This window comes from Sinohyriopsis cumingii, chromosome 16, assembly GCF_028554795.1.
Source record: "Sinohyriopsis cumingii isolate HCF-2022 chromosome 16, ASM2855479v2, whole genome shotgun sequence".
Taxonomy (NCBI): domain Eukaryota; kingdom Metazoa; phylum Mollusca; class Bivalvia; order Unionida; family Unionidae; genus Sinohyriopsis; species Sinohyriopsis cumingii.
The window spans coordinates 37,891,535-37,912,143 of record NC_142976.1 but is presented as its reverse complement, the minus strand read 5'-3'; the positions used below and the strand labels follow the sequence as shown (position 1 = coordinate 37,912,143).

The 20,609-nt window shown below is 33.6% G+C and overlaps 1 protein-coding gene across 2 annotated transcripts in view; it reads right to left on the bottom strand.

The window, feature by feature from the left end:
• Positions 1-4,568: 4,568 nt before the first annotated feature.
• Positions 4,569-20,609, bottom strand: part of LOC149780231 (rab GTPase-activating protein 1-like) — a 116,187-nt gene continuing 100,146 nt past the window's right edge. For both annotated transcript variants that reach the window (XM_089937010.1, XM_089937011.1), the window contains one exon: positions 4,569-20,454. In XM_089937010.1, the coding sequence (XP_089793136.1) occupies positions 20,128-20,454 (327 nt within the window). In that variant the 3' untranslated portion in view covers positions 4,569-20,127. The remainder of the gene's footprint in view (positions 20,455-20,609) is intronic.

Below are 20,609 nucleotides of genomic sequence, written 5' to 3'. Positions count from 1 at the left end.
GCCCACTAGAATACACTATTATATTAGGATCAGCTTAGAGCATAGCGTACCTTAAGCTGGAATCACCCCAGAATATGCTCGAATGCTGGGATCAGCTAAGCAGAGATTTTGCTTGAGCTAGGATCATCCTGACACCAATAATACTTAAGCTGGGATAAGCCCAGAACACACTGTAATGCTGGGATCAGCTTAGCACTGATTGGGAATCAGTCCTTTACATTCAGATTCTAGCCCATGAGTAGCCCCCACAGAGAGAGCCAGATATTTTTAAATATTTAAATTAATTATTGATGTCATTTTAGTTATGATTTTGATATTGAAGAATATTGGTAGTGATGAATAGTGGCTTGTTTGACAAAAAGTCAGAGATCGAATGAATGCATATACTCACGTATCCTATATTTTCTTACAGTGCATGTATTACATCTTTCCTCGTATAATTTGGTATATATTGTTGTGCATAAATATCTTAAATTTTGCTGTACACAGGGCAGACAAGCTTTGATTTGCCCATCTGCCAGTTTCTATTTCAAGTCGATGTGACAGTGCTCTCCGTGTTGCAAGCATAACTACAAATTTTGAAACAGTAATGCTATCTAAGTAGGGCAGAAATTATAACTTCTTTGCACAACACTGCTCAGGTGGATCAGTCAACTTCGAGTTATGTGGGAAATTATCAGTAGGCTTTATGTTAGAACATAAACAAAAATACACTGGTCTCCCACTCCTTGATTGAAAAACATGATAAATTCCCAATGATTGTTAACAAATCGTGAGTAATTCTAGTTTGATTTGCTTGGAAAAATAGTCTATATATTTGCAATATATAATGGCTAGCTTCTAAAATTCCTGAAAATAATCTACGAAGCGAACAAATGAATGCAATACCTATACAATTTTCAACTTAAATTTTAACACTTTCATATGCAAAACCAAATCGGTTATCAAAACCACCTTAAATAATATTTGATCTTTGCCCGTTTAAAAGCTTCTCAACAAATCCTCTCATTTTTAAGGGTAAAAATTATTTAACCAAACAACAAATCAATGCATGCATTTTGTGTCAGCCTTGATATTAAATTGACTTTGAATTAAATGCAAGCAACTAAATGTCTACAGGGATTATTTATAACTTTCTGTTCTGAGGCAATTTTACATAACATATTTCCTCATATCCTTGTCATACGACAGTTACACTGTGTGAGGGTATAAAAGGTCCTAACGTTAGATTAAAATTTAAACTTTCCCTGGCTTGTCACAAAATTCTGATTTACTCGTCCATTGTTTCCCAAATGCACAATACTCTAAGAATTACTAAACCAGTCACATATGATGGTATTATTTTGCAAAGGATGAAATTAATAGATCAGTCAAACTGGGAGGTGTTTTGATTTGAAAAACAATAACAAAACCAATGTTTTGAACATCATTTTAAAAGCAATTACAAAACCAGTATTTTGAAAATCATTTTAAAAGCAATTATAAAACCAGTATTTTGAAAATCATTAAAAATTACTACACCAGTCACATGTACGGGTACTACGAAAATCATTGTTTTAAAATAAAAACTACTAGACCCTTCAAATTTTATTATTTCACAATTAAAAATTACTAAACCAGTCTAACTTGATGATATTCCACAAATTGCTCAAAGCAGAAAATACTGATGGCTTGGAAGGTTGAAGTTACACTAATTTGCATTTAACAAATTATTTTGAATTGACCCCATAAGTATGTAGTTTGTAAAGTAGAGGTTACTCACCCATAACATCAGCGACCACTTTGATTTGAATACACAACCACTATGAAGCAAAGACATTCATGTATGTGCTTTTCTATCCTATACAATTTTCGGGTTATTGCAAAATAGAATGGAAATATTTCAATCAGTTTTAAGTTACGTTTTGTAAATTAACAATAAGTCAATTCTTTGTTAAGCTAGGATGTACACAGTATAGAAGAATGTACATGGCCATTAGCTAAACTCAGTTATTAGTTATTAGTAAAGCATAAAATAAATGTTACAGCGACCTTCTATGGTTGTAAGGATGTAGTACCAATATAAATGCATCCAATTACCACATTTCATGATTATAACATGAAGAACATCCATAAATTAGCTTACAAACTATCTTTCAACAAAGCCACTGAGGCAAGAACAGTCCATATAGACCTCTTTTTGAAATAAGACTGTATAAATAATGCAAATGCATCCTCTCACCATGTTTTATGATTTTAGGTAAGACAGTATGCATAAAACACGAATTTAAAAAAAAACAAAAAAACAGGTAGTCATTAGCTAACTGTAATAATATCAGTAAAAGATGAAATATTGGTAGAGCTTCTTTTCCTTTAAGGGTGTGGTTTTAAGAGAAATGCATCTTGTCATATATTTCAGGATGCTAGCAAGAACAATATATGAGAAAGCAACATGAAACACATTTTATTAAAGTCAATGAAGCATAAAATATGGGCCATAACGACCTAATGCTGAAACCAATGAGTAGTGCTCATAAAAATGTATCCACTCTTTCATGATTTTGGATATAATAATATGTACACAGGAAGCAAACTATGACTTGCTAAATATAAAATCTTAACAAAAGCCAGTAAAGATGTGAAATCTAGTCCACAGTAAGTTTCTTCTGTTGCAAGGGTGTGATACATGATGTCATCTAGTTTAACAATTTTGGCATTAAAACAGACCAACAAATTAACTTAAAACACAATTTAACCAAAGGCAGGGAAGTATTATATATGGGTTACATTGGTATATTTTAGTGATTATGGTGTAAGTACTCAAGATTCATCCATTCACTAAGTTTCAATATTCTTGTTATAACAATATGCATATAGGGTGCAAAAAAATCTGTTTGATCATGTGATAAATGCAAAAACTTAATGTAAGCAAACAGGATGTGAAATTTCGGTCACAATGACTTTCTAATGTTTTAAGGATGTGCATCTCCTCACCAAGTTTCAGGATTCCATGTAAACAGGGTACAAAATACCTATCTGGTCATGAGATAAAGACAAAAACTTACCTAAGCCAGTACGATGTCAAATCTAAGTAAACACGACTTTCTTCCGTTGCATATGGGGTGCAAAATTTCAAAATATAAGGCAAATACATAACTAAGAATGAAGAATTAATGTAAACGTTATGTGCAGCACAAAAGTCAGCCCCTTTAGTTTCCTTGATATATCACAGTGAGGATGTACTTATATACCATATGCACTCACTTGTGACTCTAGTTGCAAACCGCACAGACACATATTTGCTGCTGCATAATGCACTTGTAGATATGGTCTGTGAGTTTGTAAGGAGTCATCATTAGACCAAAAGTATACTCTGCTGTGCAGGCACATTATGCTATAGCAGATCAGGATCTTTATTACTTGCAGTTTGACTCAACTTACAAGTGAGCATATGTGGTGTGTGCTTTGTGCCGACACTAACACATAGGCTGTAAACGAGATCTCTCCTTCTTCATTAAGATAGGGCAAAAAGTGGCTTATGCTCACTTTCCAAGGCTGAAAAATAAAATCTAAGTCATTCATGTACCTGAACAAGAGGAAGGGTGGTTTTTAATTAGCTCAATGCCAGTGAAAATGTCATAGTCAAGTTTCAATGGATGGATGGATAAATATGCTGAGTAATAAATCTGTGCAGCTGAAAGTTTCTTTTCCAGCACAATTTTAAATCTCATGCTCAGTTAATAAGGAACCAGAGGTTATCAATATATCTAGATTTTACTGGTTTAAAATCATACATGTTAATATAAACCATCAAATTTATCGCCAACCGAATCCCCAACCAGGAAGTCCTTAATACAGCCAACACAACAAGCATAGAAGCCAAATTTTTCAGGCCCAGCTTTGTTGGACTGACCATATCATCCGCATGGATCAAAACAGAATCTCAAAGCGGCTGTTCTTTGGTGAGCTAGCCTAGGGCAACTGTAACCAAGGCCGCCCTCGAAAGAGGTACAGAGACAATCTCAAGATGCACATCAAATGGACAGACCTTCAACCCAACCAGCTTGAACATGCTGCCTCAGACAGAAGTCACTGGCGAGCAATGACCAGAAAAGCCAGTTCCACCTTTGAGGCTGACTGCCACCAGCATCTTGCTGCAGCTCATGAGAGACATCAAAGAGCTGTGTCCCATGCCCCTGTGTACATCGGAATTTGGACTCTGAAGGCACATGCGTGTCCACCATCGATGACTTGTCTTCCTCGGCCCTAGAGACTACCATATATATATATATATATATATATATATATATATATATATATATATATATATATATATACACACACACACACACATACATATATGTATATATATATGTCTGTGTGTGTGTATATATATATATATATATATATAAATATATAATAAAGGGTCCACATGCAATTATTTTCGAAAGGACAACAAAATGTAAGATAGACAAAATGAATCTGAATAGAATCATAACAAAAGAATGACTACCATATTTCATTATTGATTTACCTAATTTTGCTTTCCTGGTAATGTTGGTTTGTATGATTATAAACAACAAAACATGTTGTAATCATGCATATTTATTGCACTTTTCTGAATTAATCATGCAAATTAACAGCGACAACCAGCAACACTTGACACAATTTACAATAAAAAACGTGTCATGTATTTCAACAATAAAGCATCTGCACAAATATAGCAAACACTCATTTCCTATAACAAACAATTTACTTAGTAAAAATCAGGAGAGTCATTTCAATCTTAACTGTTTGATACATTTACATAATGAACATGTACAATAATTAAACACCTTGAAACTGATTGCTAACATCCAATGGTTGTTTTTCTGTACAGTAGACAATACACAATACACAAGGTCTGTATTTTTGCTCACCTTTACAGATCGTTCACTTCTCTCACCTGTCTGCATGGGTTTGAGTCTAGACTAAACCAATGTATGTGAGAAAACTTGCCAGTATCTCCCCATAGGTCAGTGGTTCTTCCCAGTCTTCTTTAGTTCTTCCTCAACTAAATATACTGGCCAACATGTACAGCCTAACACATGCTGATAAATGGTTTTAAACCCACAAAATCACAATCAAAAGTTATACCATTTCAAATTAGGTAATATGCAACACCACCCAGGGGTTAAATTCAAGTCATCCTAGAATAACCATATGCTATAACTGGCTGCCAAGTAATCCTTAAATAACTCATATACATGTACTATACTTACAGCCAAGTTATCCTTGCATCACTATATGTTGTGCTTACAGCCAAGTTATCCTTGCTTACCTATATGCTGTGCTTGCAGCCAAGTTATCATTGCTTAACTATATGCTGTGCTTACAGCCAAGTTATCCTTGCATAACTATATGCTGCACTTACAGCCAAGTTATCCTTGCTTAACTATATGCTGTGCTTGCAGCCAAGTTATCCTTGCATAACTATATGCTGTGCTTACAGCCAAGTTATCCTTGCATAACTATATGCTGTGCTTGCTGCCAAGTCATTAAGGAATAACCATATGCATAATGTTTTGTCAGACTAACTCAAAGCATTTTCAAATATATCTATCTGCCAGGTTAAGATTACGATTTTGAGATCCTTTAGACACTGAAGCATATATATATATATATATATATATATATATATATATATTGTGCAACTGAGAAAAACATAAATAATTAAAGTAGAAGTAGCATAATAATACTGAAGTTCTGGAATGTGATATTTTGATAGAAATGTTAGGGTTTTCACTGTAGCATTATCTAAATGCAAAACACAATTAAGCTTTTTAGAAACAAATAGGTTAGAGAAATACAAGTAAATCTAATTCCTGCAGCACACACCTGCTAATCTCTTGTTGTAGATGTCAACTTGTACAATAGGTTAATTTGTGCACATGTCCATTGGACAATAACTCTAGTGAATACACTACATGTATATTACAAATTCAAGCAAAATAGGAATGTGAAAATTACCTACTTATGCTACAGTAATGTAAAAACACATTAAGAGTAATCCTGTCATAAAGATACATAATCCTACAATAGATGGATGTCAAATATAAAACTGAATGGAAAAGCTAGCCAGAGTTGGTGAAGCGTGAAATGTAGTCACAATACCATGGCAGACGTCTGTATGAGATGAAACATTGGTCAGAATATTAGAGCAAATATCTCTGAAAAGAAATGTAGGTCACATTAATGACAAACTTCTCTTCGAAATGAAATATAGGTCACAATATTATAACATCTGACACAATATATAGGTCACAATACTATGGCAAACATGGCTTTTAATTAAATGTAGGTCACAGTACTATGGCAAACATTTCTGAGATGCATTCATCACATCAAGTGTCATATTGTTACCTCCCTTTTAAGTAAAGCTTAACTTGCATCCCAGCCTGCTTTCAGTCCTAAACTGGTGCTTTCTTTTCAATTCAAATTTTAACTTGTAATTTTAAGTTACATTGCCTTGTTTTTGGTGTATCCTTCAGGTCCAAAATCTGTGGTTCTCTTAGTTACCTAAATACTATATTACTGCCTTTTTAAAATGCGTCCTTGCTTATATTGTAGGTTACTATTATGTGATTTGTCCCAATGTATGCATGTATTATACTGCCCTGGTACATCTGGTAAATCATGTCATTGTCTTATGTCATATCAGCAAAAAAGCTCATTTGAGCTTATGTTGGAATTGTTGTTTTAAATCATGTTAATTTTAAATAAATCCTACCTTAGTTTACATTATGTTCCAATATCATATAATAAGTAGTGATTGCAAAATTAACTTTCCTGCAAAGTGAACTAGAGTCTGTGAACAGCAAAATAGGTCTTACTGACCTGCTTTTCTACAAATGTCTCCTAGTGCGATGGAGCATTTCATCAAGTTGCATGACCCTGTCACTGAGAAAACAAAGCATTCCTCCAATGCATAAATATTGCTCCTATGCATGAAATATATTTCAACAGTTAAAATGTGATGTGCTTCTAACTGATAACATTTCATAACCTTACCATAAACAGATGCTGGAATATAAGTTTATAACTGGCAAAATTTGGCCATAGTAAGTAAAGAACATAATATAGCTCAAATATAAACTACTTCAAGGAAAAGGACATACTGCTCAGAGATCCTAAACTCAAATTTCAGGACTCAAATATCAATAGTGTCCAAGAAATTAAGTAAAATTTATAACTTGATCAAAACATGACCATATACTGAAACATAAAATGTGGGTTACAGCAATCCATTTTCAACTGACCACATTTTACTCATACCAGAATCATGACTTCAGCAAGTTGCATGATTCTACTTTCTACAGTGGCCAGGAAACTCTGTTAAACATCCAATCCTGCTCAAAACAAATCATACTCCAACACTTTCCTGAAATCATAGGGTGTTTAAAAATATTCATTTAATTACTTAATATTTGGAATCATCATTAAAGCAGGTTAATGAGGATAAAAAATTCATGTACATAAAAACAAAAACACCCTGTCAAGATAATAACAAGTATGGTAAGCATAATAACTTGCCCAAAAGCTTTAAACATGTGGGATTTGGGCAAGTATAATAATTTGCCCAAAAGTTTCAACCAAGTGGGATGCCACTGTTTATATTGTGGTGTTCACATAATCTCTCCCTATTTTGTAAAAGCTGGGCTATGAAGTTCTTTATTAAATCATCCATTGCAAAATGTTGAAATACAGTAGATTCCTTGAAACAGTAATATATGCTACATTTCAAACCATAAACGAAAAATGAAAATGCCCAACTTTTATTTCTTAATGAAGATACAATAACTTGCTAGACTCCAACTGTTGCATTAAATGCATAACAAACAGTATGGTCAATCAATCATCATTCAATAGATGGTGTCATTATTTTAATATCGTTGAGTATATTTTAATCAGAATAAATAAAATCAAAAATGTCATTGTGAAGAACAGAAAATCTTGTATGTTTAACAGTACCTTAAAATATTAGAAAAAATTGCTCTTTTGTGCAAAGAAAAAATCATTTGTCTATATTTTTTATGAACAGAAGCTCAAAACTGATGGTCAATCAGAAAGAAATTCAGGCCTTTCTACTAATAATTGGAAAAACTCATAGGAAATACTACAATAACCACCATTGCATATACATGTATTTTGCTTATCAAATGACATCACGAGGACATCACACACCATAAATAATGGGCAACTCAACTGAGAGGACTTCTTCATTGAAATATTTATTCCGAAGTTTCTTTTTACAAGAATTAACTTATTAGACAACTTTCTTTTAATGACCTGTGCACATAATTCTATAAAGGTATCATAATGCTTTTGACATTGTTCTATTTTGCCTAGCATACTTTAATGTGTGACTGAGGCAACTGACACTTTCTGGTGATTTTCCTGATGATATGATTTATTACTCCAAGAATATCCAAGAAACAATTCAAACAGTGGTCTGATTCATCTGATGGTGTCACATAAAAATACATAAGTATCATTAGAAAAATAATAACTGTACCATACTTCTATCCTTTCTTCATAATCCAAGGCAAAACAAGTTTAAAAAATTTGGAAGAGTAAACAAATCAAATCAACACTTATCTGTTCTATCTACAAATATAATCAATTATTCACAATTTAATGCACATATATTTACAGGTTTCACTACTCTCTGTAGAAGAAAAAAAATGATATGGCTGCAGGTAAACATTAAAATGTAAAACAAATTTAATTAAAAATCTTTGGGATTAATTGCTATGGTTTTGTTACAATCAGTCTACTGAATATATACACTTATAAGTTGGATTCAACTGCAAACAGCATAGATCCAGATTGGACATCACATAATGTGCTGGGAAATCTGGTATAAGCAGTTTGTTTGGAACCAGAATCATAATCTCTGGCAGAACATGGTTTACAATTGGTAACTTGTGTGTATTCCATGACTTTAATGTTACAAACTATTCAATCAGGAAAGTTAAAATATGAAGTCAGATTTCAACAATTTATAAAAATGTGAGGGAGCAGTAATGTCAAAGTAAATATTTCATGAAAATTGCAAGAGAAGTTGAAAATCTTGATTGTTATATTCAATCTGGACTGTTATATTCAATTCCACATTAGAACAGCAGTAAAAACAAAATATGGAAAATGTTTTGCACAAGATCTTAAAACACTTTACGGTAGATACATGTAAAGACAAGTTAAACAATTTACTCATAAAAACAGAATTGAATGATAAACTCTAACAGAATGAGAAGGATATTAGAACATACCTATTTACAAACATTTTACAAAATGCATGTCTTCCAGATCTTTTTCCATTTGGAATTGATATAATGTCTTTCTGTTACACATTTACAAACAAGATGAATGTATGAATGTATAAACACATATACACAAATATTTAAGCTCCTACTTAGTCTTCAGTGCTTTCATTTTAATGGATTTTGAGGTTGCTACTGTTTGTTTTTCATATCATATAGTGTGACTGCAACTCATGAAACAAATGAGCCAATAAACCACATTTTTTATAGAGTACTTTGTCCATAGCTTAACTTGGAAATTTCATTTAATTATTGCATACCGTAACATTTGTCCCAAACAGCAATCTTTTACTGCGATATGTTATTACTAAACCAGCGGTAAGTGTGGTCAATTGCATGGCACTGACTTGTTTTAATCAACAGATGACCTTTTTAACCTGAAACATTTATATCAAAATGATACTTTAAAAAACTGATATAGTATGTTTTTGCTTATCATATATACTTGCTTAAAAGTCAGATCCAAAAGCAAGCTGCATATACCCTGGGCTGCCATCGCATAATGTGCTGGCAGATCTTGGTCTATACAGTGTGTTAGGATTAGGAGTAATCATTGAAACAAACAACACTGACCCTGATATGCTGGAGCATAATGCCATGTCAGATGAGGGTTTATGTTGTTTGCAGTTGGACTCAACTTTATGCAGGTAAATATAGTATACAGTCTCACTGAACTGAGGTAAATGATTTTTCATATTATGCCAATGATATAAAGAATTCATTTTTAGGAAACCTTCCACCCTTCAAAGGATGAACTATACAACTCCTCATAGAGAAAGGTCAGTAATATTTTATGTAGAACATATGTAGGAAGGTTGCAAAGACTGCTGTTCTGTTATGTCAGTAATATTTTATGTAGAACATATGTACTTGGAAAGTCTGAAGAGATGCTTCTTCAGCAAAATGAATAAAAACTGCATCAGAATATTTATCTTCTCAGCTGCGTCATGGAGAGAAAATTCTTGTCATTTCCTCCATGAATGATAATGACCACGACAAATGACATGACTGCTCAGGATAAACATTCTTGACTATGGAGGGTGGGGGTGTATTCATGCAAAATTACTTTTAAAAAAGGCAGTCTGAGATTCTTTAATTAATAACACAAAATTGTTACTTTCAAAATTCTTCACCAATTATTTCTCCATTAAGTATCAATTTAATTATCACCATGTACCTAAAGGTTTTACTGACAACAGGTGTTTTCAAAATAAATTTAATGCAGATTATAATAATTTATTTATGATTTCACCGTTCATCCTTTAAATTATCAGGGTTTGGTTTTAAAAAATAAAAAAAAGGATTACACATATATGAAATAAATAAATGTAGGAACATATAAATAAATGAATGGATAACAGACACCAAATAGGTATATTACAAAATACATGAAAGCAAAAACAATTGAGAAATAACAAGAGGACAAATAAATAAACATTACATGAGTGTAAGATTATAAGATTAAATAACAAACTTTGTTTCATTCACAAAATGACATTTTGTTTTGCATATGGACATTGCAAATGTAGTGAAACCAGGGAGTGAAATACAGTCATTAGTTTAAATGGCAATAATGATAATTTACTTTTGAATAATGGTTTTGTGGGGTTCTTTTTACATTTGTTTTATATCCCTTGTCTTTTCTGGGCATTTGCAATACTAACTATAGACTTCATGAGAGTGGATATGATCTGACAAAATTCAATTAGTGATAGTAAACTGCTAAATTACTTGTCATTTTGACAATATAAACTATAGACTTTATGACAGTCAGACAATATTAGCTATAGACTTTATGAGAGTCAGACAATATTAGCTATAGACTTTAAGAGAGTCAGACAATATATGAGTCAGACTATATTAGCTATAGACTTTAAGAGAGTCAGACAATATATGAGAGTCAGACAATATTAGCTATAGACTTTATGAGAGTCAGACAATATTAGCTATAGACTTTATGAGAGTCAGACAATATTAGCTATAGACTTTAAGAGAGTCAGACAATATATGAGAGTCAGACAATATAAACTATAGACTTTATGAGAGTCAGACAATATTTAGCTATAGACTTTATGAGAGTCAGACAATATAAAATATAGACTTTATGAGAGTCAGACAATATTAGCTATAGACTTTATGGGTGGATGTGATCTGACAAAATTCAATTAGTGATAGTAAACTGCTAAATTACTTGTAATTCAGGAAAGTAATAAATTGTTGCTCTCTCTTTCTCTCTTACATATATGACAATTCACCTGAAAATTGCTTAGAATGACCCTTGGTTTTCTGCAGAAATGTGTTTCATATTAACTTTATTAACAAGTTTCACTGGTATGTTCCAAAATGTATACTTTAAAAAAAGAAGGAAAACATAGAGGTGAAAAAGTGCCCTGATTTAAAAGCATGTAAAACTAGTCTACTATGTACCACTAATGTTCTGAAAATAAGCTGATATTGATAGCAACTATCATCAACTGAGATAAGTGATGACAATAAGCTGGCACTGATAGCAACTATCATCTACTGAGATAAGTGATGACAATAAGCCGACATTGATAGTCACTATCATCTATTGAGATAAGTGATGACAATAAGCCAACATTGATAGTCACTATCATCTATTGAGATAAGTGATGACAATAAGCTGACAGTGATAGCCATTATCATCTACTGAGATAAGTGATGACAATAAGCTGACATTGATATTCCCTACTATCCACAGAGATAAACTGTGATAATAAGCTGACATTGATATTCCCTATTATCCACAGAGATAAACTGTGACAATAAGCTGACATTGATATTCCCTATTATCCACAGAGATAAACTGTGATAATAAGCTGACATTGATATTCCCTATTATCCACATAGATAAACTGTGATAATAAGCTGACATTGATATTCCTATTATCCACATAGATAAACTGTGATAATAAGCTGACACTGATATTCCCTATTATCCACAGAGATAAACTGTAATAATAAGCTGACATTGATATTCTCTATTATCCACAGAGATAAACTGTGATAATAAGCTGACATTGATATTCCCTATTATCCACAGAGATAAACTGTGATAATAAGCTGACATTGATATTCCCTATTATCCACATAGATAAACTGTGATAATTAGCTGATATTAATATTCCTATTATCCACAGAGATAAACTGTGATAATAAGCTGACACTGATATTCCTTATTATCCACAGAGATAAACTGTGATAATAAGCTGACACTGATATTCCCTATTATCTAGATAAGCAGTATTAATTGCTACATGAAGAGTGGGACTAATGTTGTCATGCAAAGAATGTTAATTCTAATGTCTTTCTTGAGTTGACAGTTGCTATTACAAATCAGAATTAAACTACTGTACTGTGTTCAAAACCGAAAATGCTGATATTAAACTGTACAACTCAAATGGTGGGAATCTGTAATTTCAACACCTATCATTGTACAGCCAAAACTGCCCTAGTGACCACCTGCAAATAATGACCACTGGTAAAAGCCAAATTCTAAGGTCCCATTTCTAATATATACATATTTATCAACAAATCACAGGTCCATACAAACAGCTTCTACATGGGCCCCTGAGTGGTTACTGTGCAGAGAATTGACTGTAGAGGAAAACCATGAACAACTGAAGGACTGAAAAAATCTGTTTCCTATTACAAAGAAGACATTATTTTCTATAACAAAGAACAATTATACACACACTACTAAAAGGTAAGTGTTGAAATTAACCAGTAGCCATCTAAAAGAAAGTGGGAAGTACTATGTGTGAATACAGAAATTTCCTTTCAACTCCAAAAGAAAAACCCTCTTTTTCAACAGAGGTCCAACCAGACCTGATATTTCTCACCTACTTGAATAACAGTTGACCATTTTGTTATAAAAGTGTGTCTGTGAACACAACCCTATGTATACTCTCTTCCAACCTTTGCTTCAAGTCAGCTTTACCTGTTTTTTACTGTCTGATAAGAACATGTTTCAATGATAAAGACATAATTAATACACACAGACCTCACCCATACTTAAACCTATCCAAGATCTTATTCTATAAACATATTTTTCAAGGTTTAATGAACATGAAAGAGAAACAGTATCCAGAGAGGTAGCAAGAGGTTTAGCCAATCAAATGCAAACCATCTCTAGCCAATTAAATTGCAAATTACCTCTAGCCAATCAAATGCAGACCACCTCTAGCCACTCAAATGCAAATAAGCTCATGAATATATGCATATCTTGCTTATTACAGAACCTGTCTAACATCATGGTACAAGTTTATTTACCAAGCTGTCTAATACTATAAGTTTATTGACCAAGCTAACACCATAAGTTTATTACCAACCCAACACCATGATACAAGTTTCTTTACCAAGCTGTTTAATACCATAAGTTGGGTTTTTTACCAAGCTAACACCATGATACAAGTTTATTTACCAACCTGTCTAACACGATGATATAAGTTTATTTACCAAGCTGTCTAGTTTATTTACCAAGATGTCTAAAACCATGATACAAATTTATTTACCAAACTAACACCATGATATGAGCTTTTTTTACCAAGCTGTCTAACACCATGATACAAGTTTATTTACTAAGCTGTCTAACACCATGATACAAGTCTAATATTTACCAAACTAACACCATGGTACAAGTTTATTTACCAAGCTAACGCCATGATATAAGTTTATTTACCAAGCTGTCTAACATGATGAGGTAAGTTTATTTACCAAGCTGTCTAACACCATAAGGTTTTTACCAAGCTGTTTAATACTACAAGTTTGCTTTTACCAAGTTAACACCATGATACAAGTTTATTTACCAAGATGTCTAACACCATGATATAAGTTTATTTACCAACCAGTCTAATACCATGATATGTGTATTTACCAACCAGTCTAATACCATGATACAAGTCTAATATTTACCAGCCAGTCTAATATTTACCAACCAGTCTAATACCATGATACAAGTTTATTTAACATGATATAAGTTTATTTACCAACCAGTCTAATACCATCATATAAGTTTGCTTACCATGCTGTCTAACATCATGATATAAGCTTATTTACCAAGCTGGACATAAACTCAGTCCCCTGAATTATAACAAACTCAGCAACTCGTATACAAAATTCCCTCATAAAGATGTAACAGATCTGCTCCATAATCAAATTCACCTAATATCCTGAATACTTAAAGCCTATTTAACAAGTCTGAATTAAATATAGCTGCCAGTTGACATGTTCAGCCAATCAGATTTAAGATTACCTCATCATTATATGTGGTTCTCATTCATACACATCTGAGATCTTGATGATACAAGCAAGGTTGATCAAAATCCTATCTAACATAGAGACTCTAGAGTTTTACAAATCTCAAATACTCACGACAAAACTCATCTTCATGATACTAAACTTTCTACCAAGTTTGATCAAAATAAGAAATAGACTCCATTCAAAAGCAAGATCACCTCATTAATATCAATAAATCTTTCTCATAAATAACAACATATGACATTTTGTTTTCAGAAGCCAAATTTAAAAGACTGGTCAAAATCAAATCAGAAATGTGGCTCTGAAAAATGTAACAAGCTCAGCAAGAAGTTTGCAAATTTTTAAAACATATCAGATACTGCTGATATAGGCCTCTATTTTAGGTATGAAATATAATCTCATTCATATGTACTGATCTACCCATTACTGAACTTGTCCAAGATCTTGATATAAGCATATATTCCATTAGTGATCACAAAGGATCAGAAATAAGGCCTCTAGAGTGGTAATGAAATGAAGAATCAACTCATTAACATATGTGGATTACATTCATTAACAAACTTGTGTGACATGCTGAAAAAAAACAACACTTGTATTACAAGCTTAATCGAATCTGGATCTGAAATATGGCATCCAGAATGGCAACAACCTCTGCCAATTAGATGCAAGATCACCTCATTGTTATGTGTGTATCTTGTTCATTACTGAACACATGCAAGATTTTTTAAGATATAGGCATATATTCCAAGTTGGAACAAAAACTGAATCAGAAATATGGCCCTGTGAGGAAACATTTGTTAGTCATTAGCTCAGTTAATCATATACCTCATTAATATGCATGGGTCTTCCTCATTATCAAACCCATTGAAGATCTTTCAGATATAAAGCATGTATTCTGAGTCGAACAAAAACTGGATCAGAAATATGGCCTCCTGAGTGGTCTCAACCTCAGCCAATCAAATCTTCAATGCCCTAATTATCATGCACAGATCTCAATCATTATCCAACTTGTTGAGATTTTGACGATATAACTTCATATTTCAAGATCTGATTGAAATTGTAACAGAAAATATAGACTCCAGAGTGGTAACAAGCAACTGTTGACAAATGGAGGACAAAGAACACTGATGTAGGGTTATATTTTCAGCTCACTTGACCTTATGGTCAGATGACCTAAAAAAAAGGCACAGCCAAAACAGTCTTTGAGACAAATTGCAAACAATCTAATACACACAGAATCTACCTATGCTAAAACAATCTATCATTTCCATTCTTTACAAAAGTAACTTACGCAATACATTTGATGCAAACAAATCTTTCTCTGTCATTGTTAATATCAGGCTAGTGTATGATGTTTCAAAATGTCATTTCCAGCATATACACATGACCGCCCCATAAATGCCAAAAATGTTTCATACCCTGTATGGCTGGTAAAGTGAAGTTGATGTAGAGCTGTGATATTACACCTTACCATGACAAGAAGGAAGAAATAAAGAACATATGGACATACTGATCCAAGTTTGGAAACTACCATATGTACTCATCTCTAAGATGGATCCAAACTGCATAGACTCAGACTTGCTGTCATGGCTGGAAGAGCTGGATCAATGCAGTTTGTTTAAAGTATTCAGTTGGACACAGACCTTGATCTCCTGTCCTATAAGGCACCAGCAGATCAGGGTTTATGTTGTTTGTCATTAAATCTGACTTATAAGCGAGTATTGATGGCATCTCACTCTCTTTCTGTTAGATGAGACATTCTTTTGTATAGAACTTGTTATTTTTTCACATCAAATTATTCTCTTTGGCAATTGTAGTTTATGGAACTGTGTTATATCAGATGTCTATATACAGGAACATGAATTATGATGGTACTATAAGACCTTGAACCTTTACTAAATTAGTGAAAGTATTTAAGATAACCAGCAGTTCAAATCAACAAAATTTCATTAATAGTGGCCATTCACTAGAAGGTATTTCAGTATAACACAATCCCTGACATAACAAAGGTATAGTCATTGATTCCCAAAATATAAAATATAATTTTCCATTAACAGTATCCCAGTGCAAAGTAACTTTGCTTAATATCATGATGCATTTGTACTCCATTGAACGGTGTTATGCTTGTCAAAGTTAATAAGATTCTACTATATTTACATTGCACAATAAAATTACTAATAAAGTATTTCATGAAAAGATGCTCTTATGTAATGGAGAAGATGTCTATAGTATTTGCCAACCATAACTCCTGCCAACAATAGTTTGTACCCTCTCTACCAATTTTAAAAAGTATAAAGGATATAAAAAATGCATATTCCAAAGTAATTTCATTCAACAATTTATAATTTCTAACCCGACTGTGGCTAGGTGGTTCCTAACATCATCATTTTGATACCAAAATGAAAGCTATCGATGTAAACAACCAGACAGACTGCCCAATGTCCTTTTCTGATTCTAGAACAGTCCATTTGCAGTAAAAACTTGAAGGTCTGAATTCAATTTTTGCAATGTCTGCGTTTAGTGTTTCTAAACAAAATAATTAAGTGCAATTCTTACGTGCACATGTTCGGGGCCCTCGAGTGGCCGAGTGGTCTAAAGCGCTCTCTGTTACGGATCACTGCCATCTCACCTCTGTCTGCGTGGGTTCGAGTCTCGGATTCGGCTAATGTGGGCATGTGAGAAAGCTTGCCAGTAGCTTCTCGTGAGTCGGTGGTCCTTTCTGGGGTTTTCCCGGGTTCTTCCTCCACCATTAGAACTGGCCGCCATGTATATAGCCTATCGTGTGCTGAAAAATGGCATTAAATCCGACAACAACAACGTGCATATGTTCAAAGGGATGTAAGTTCCAAAGTTAGGGAAATGTACCAAATTATTCAGAGCTTACTAAAGACAACGAACTACATAACACCTGCTGTCTGAAAAAATAGACTTCTCCATTCAAATATGGAGACCATATTAGTAAAGAAACTCTGTTAGGTGTGAAATGTGAACAAGATGATGATGTTAGAGACCCATGGAGAAGATCAGGTTAGAAATTACAAACTGATTTTTCAAATAACTAAATTCTGTACATTTTTTATATCCTTTTGGAGAGGGAAGTATGCAAATACCATTAAGGTATTATGCATGGTCCTGATTAACTGAATCTCTATGACCAAAAGAGGGGCCCCAAGTGGCCGAATGGTCTAAAGCGCTCTCCGTTACGGATCACTGCCATCTCACCTCTGTCTGCATGGGTTCGAGTCTTGGATTCAGCTAATGTTGGTATGTGAGAAAGCTTGCCAGTAGCTTCTCGTGGGTCGGTGGTTCTTTCCGGGGTTTTTCGGGATTCTTCCTCCACCATTAATACTGGCCGCCATGTATAGCCTATCGTGTGCTGAAAAATGGCGTTAAACTCTACAACAACAACAACAACAACAATGACCAAAAGATGAGCCTTTTATTTAACATTTAATAGATGGGTCAATATGATAAAAATATCATTAGAACTTTACTTTGCTATTTTGAGTGCTACTTTATAAAAGTTAACTTGTGTTCATTTGTATGATTGGAAAGAAAACTTTTCATAAACAATTAACTAGAACTTTGTATTTTTAAGCACATATCCCTGTGATCTCCATTTTGACCTCCACCCCAAAGTTTGAGCCTATTAGGCAAGTTCCTGAGGGTATGGACTGATTCATAATTTTCACGACCAGTAAGTATATGCATAGTTATGGATAAAAATCTCATTAGTTTCCATTTTAAAAGGTTGTACCCTGAAACCAATGTCAGCTGCATCTACAAATTTATACTGTATTGAATTTAAGTGTATACAGGACAACAGGGTGGTTGTTTTGGTTGGTTTAATGCCTTTAAGTGTATATATGGTTACATGGTGATTGTTTTGGCTGGTTTTAATGCCTTGAAGTGTATCCATGGTTGCATGGTGGTTGTTTTGGTTGGTTTTAATGCCTGTACATGTATACATTGTTACATGGTGAATGTTTTGGTTGGTTTTAATGCCTGTAAGTGTATCCATGGTTACATAGTGGTTGTTCTGGTTGGTTTTAATGTCACTTATAAACAGTTATTGGTTGTATCATGCAGAATAAAAGGAAGATAATTACCCTTACCAATGACACATGGAGGCAGCCAACCTGGGCAGGTACTGAACCTGATACTGTTTGATTACAAACCCAATCCTCAACCAAATCAGCTTCTGCACCAGGATCTCAAAAGTTTATGTGTTACGACTCGAGGACTAAGTTCCTGGGGTTGGACCCCACCCTCACCCCATGAAACATGTTGCATGGGTCCCAGTCTGACATGCAGGGTTCCGTCTAGTTTTTAAAAAATTGTGGGCCATGTGCACCCTTAACTCTTGAAAAGGGATGGCTGGGGTAAGGTGGGGTGAACAAACTAGAACTTGGAATGACTGTGTGGATAACATTTCATGGCAATCCTTCAAACAGTTTAGGAGAAGCAGCAATAATAAACTTGTGCAAATGGACAGATGGACAACAGGCCATCTTGTATGCTCTTCTGGTCTATGACTAGTAGAGTTAAAAATGGTGGGAACAAAGTGATTTGTCAATATGCACAAGGCAATCCATCTATAATTAGTTGCACTAACAAATGAAAGACAGACCCAAGACAAATGAGAATTACTGTACAAAAATCACTATAATGGTTGTAACACTCTATTAACCATTATTTTGAAGTCAAGGTAATTATTTTCCTATTCTTGTATTAACATTTCATGACATTATATCAGACTGACTTGTACATGTGGATAGCAAAAGAAGACTATTAATGAAGATACAGTAAAAGTATTTAAAAAATCTAAACCCTGTTTAAGTTAGCCAGACATCTTGATCATTGACCCACACACACAAAATTTATGGTGGATATCTTCTCCATAATACAATGCCTTTCAATGCTGAACAACAATTTCACATCTTTCTTCCACTTTAAAGGTTCTGGGTTTTGAACTTTGAACTTTCATTGTATATGAAAAAGTCAGGACACAGGCAAATTGAAGAACAAATAAAGTACTTTATATTATTTAAAGATATATTAAAGTAAAGTTTGATTAAAAACATTTTAAATGCAGAGAAAATATGTCAACAATTCTGTCTCACCGAGATCCATACACAGAATGTAAATCCAGCAAAAACTTTTGGTGGGTTTCAATGTACACATATGAAACTGATCATTCCATTCTCTTACAGTCACATTAAAGACACTGAAAAATTGCATGCTTTCACCTGTGTGAGGTAAAAGTCCCTCTTTATTTGGATCAAAACTAACCCAAACTGCATTTTCATCCATTTTTCCAGTACACACATTATTTTCTTTGTACACGTTCCATGTATTTTCTGCAGAAACAGTAGTTCTATTTCTGGAAAGAGTGACCTTTTAAGATGAAGTGCAAACCTCACACTGGGTCAAAAGGCATGCTAATATGATAAGTCAACATAATATCACTTTTGCACCTTCTTTCTGGTCAAAGCACTCTAAAAAATCACTCCTTGTTCTCCTTTGATTCCTTCCTAGGAGTATTGGCAACTTCACGAAGTGAATTTATGGTTTTGGTGAACCAGGTATTTTTGGAGGCTTGGATCTCAGTTAACGCAGCGTTCAACTGATGTGTAAGATCCTGAGTTTTACACTCAGATTCAACTAAAGCCAACTTGGTCTGGGCTAGTTCAAGTTCCACTTCACGAACATGTCTTTCCAAATCAGTGATACGTGGGTTCAGAGATTCTGGGTTAACCTTCAGCTCTGGCAATTTCACTTTCCCATCAGCATCAAACATCTTGGAGCAACTGTCACAAGACTTTACTTTATTCTGAGGAAAGAAATTTATACATTATATTAAAAGAAACATTAGTCTGAATATGTCACACACAAAAAAATATCACAAAAAGTTACCTACTCTTCACATTTTGACATTGTACAACTCAGGAAAAGTAGTGAGTCACATCATGCATTATATTGTCATTG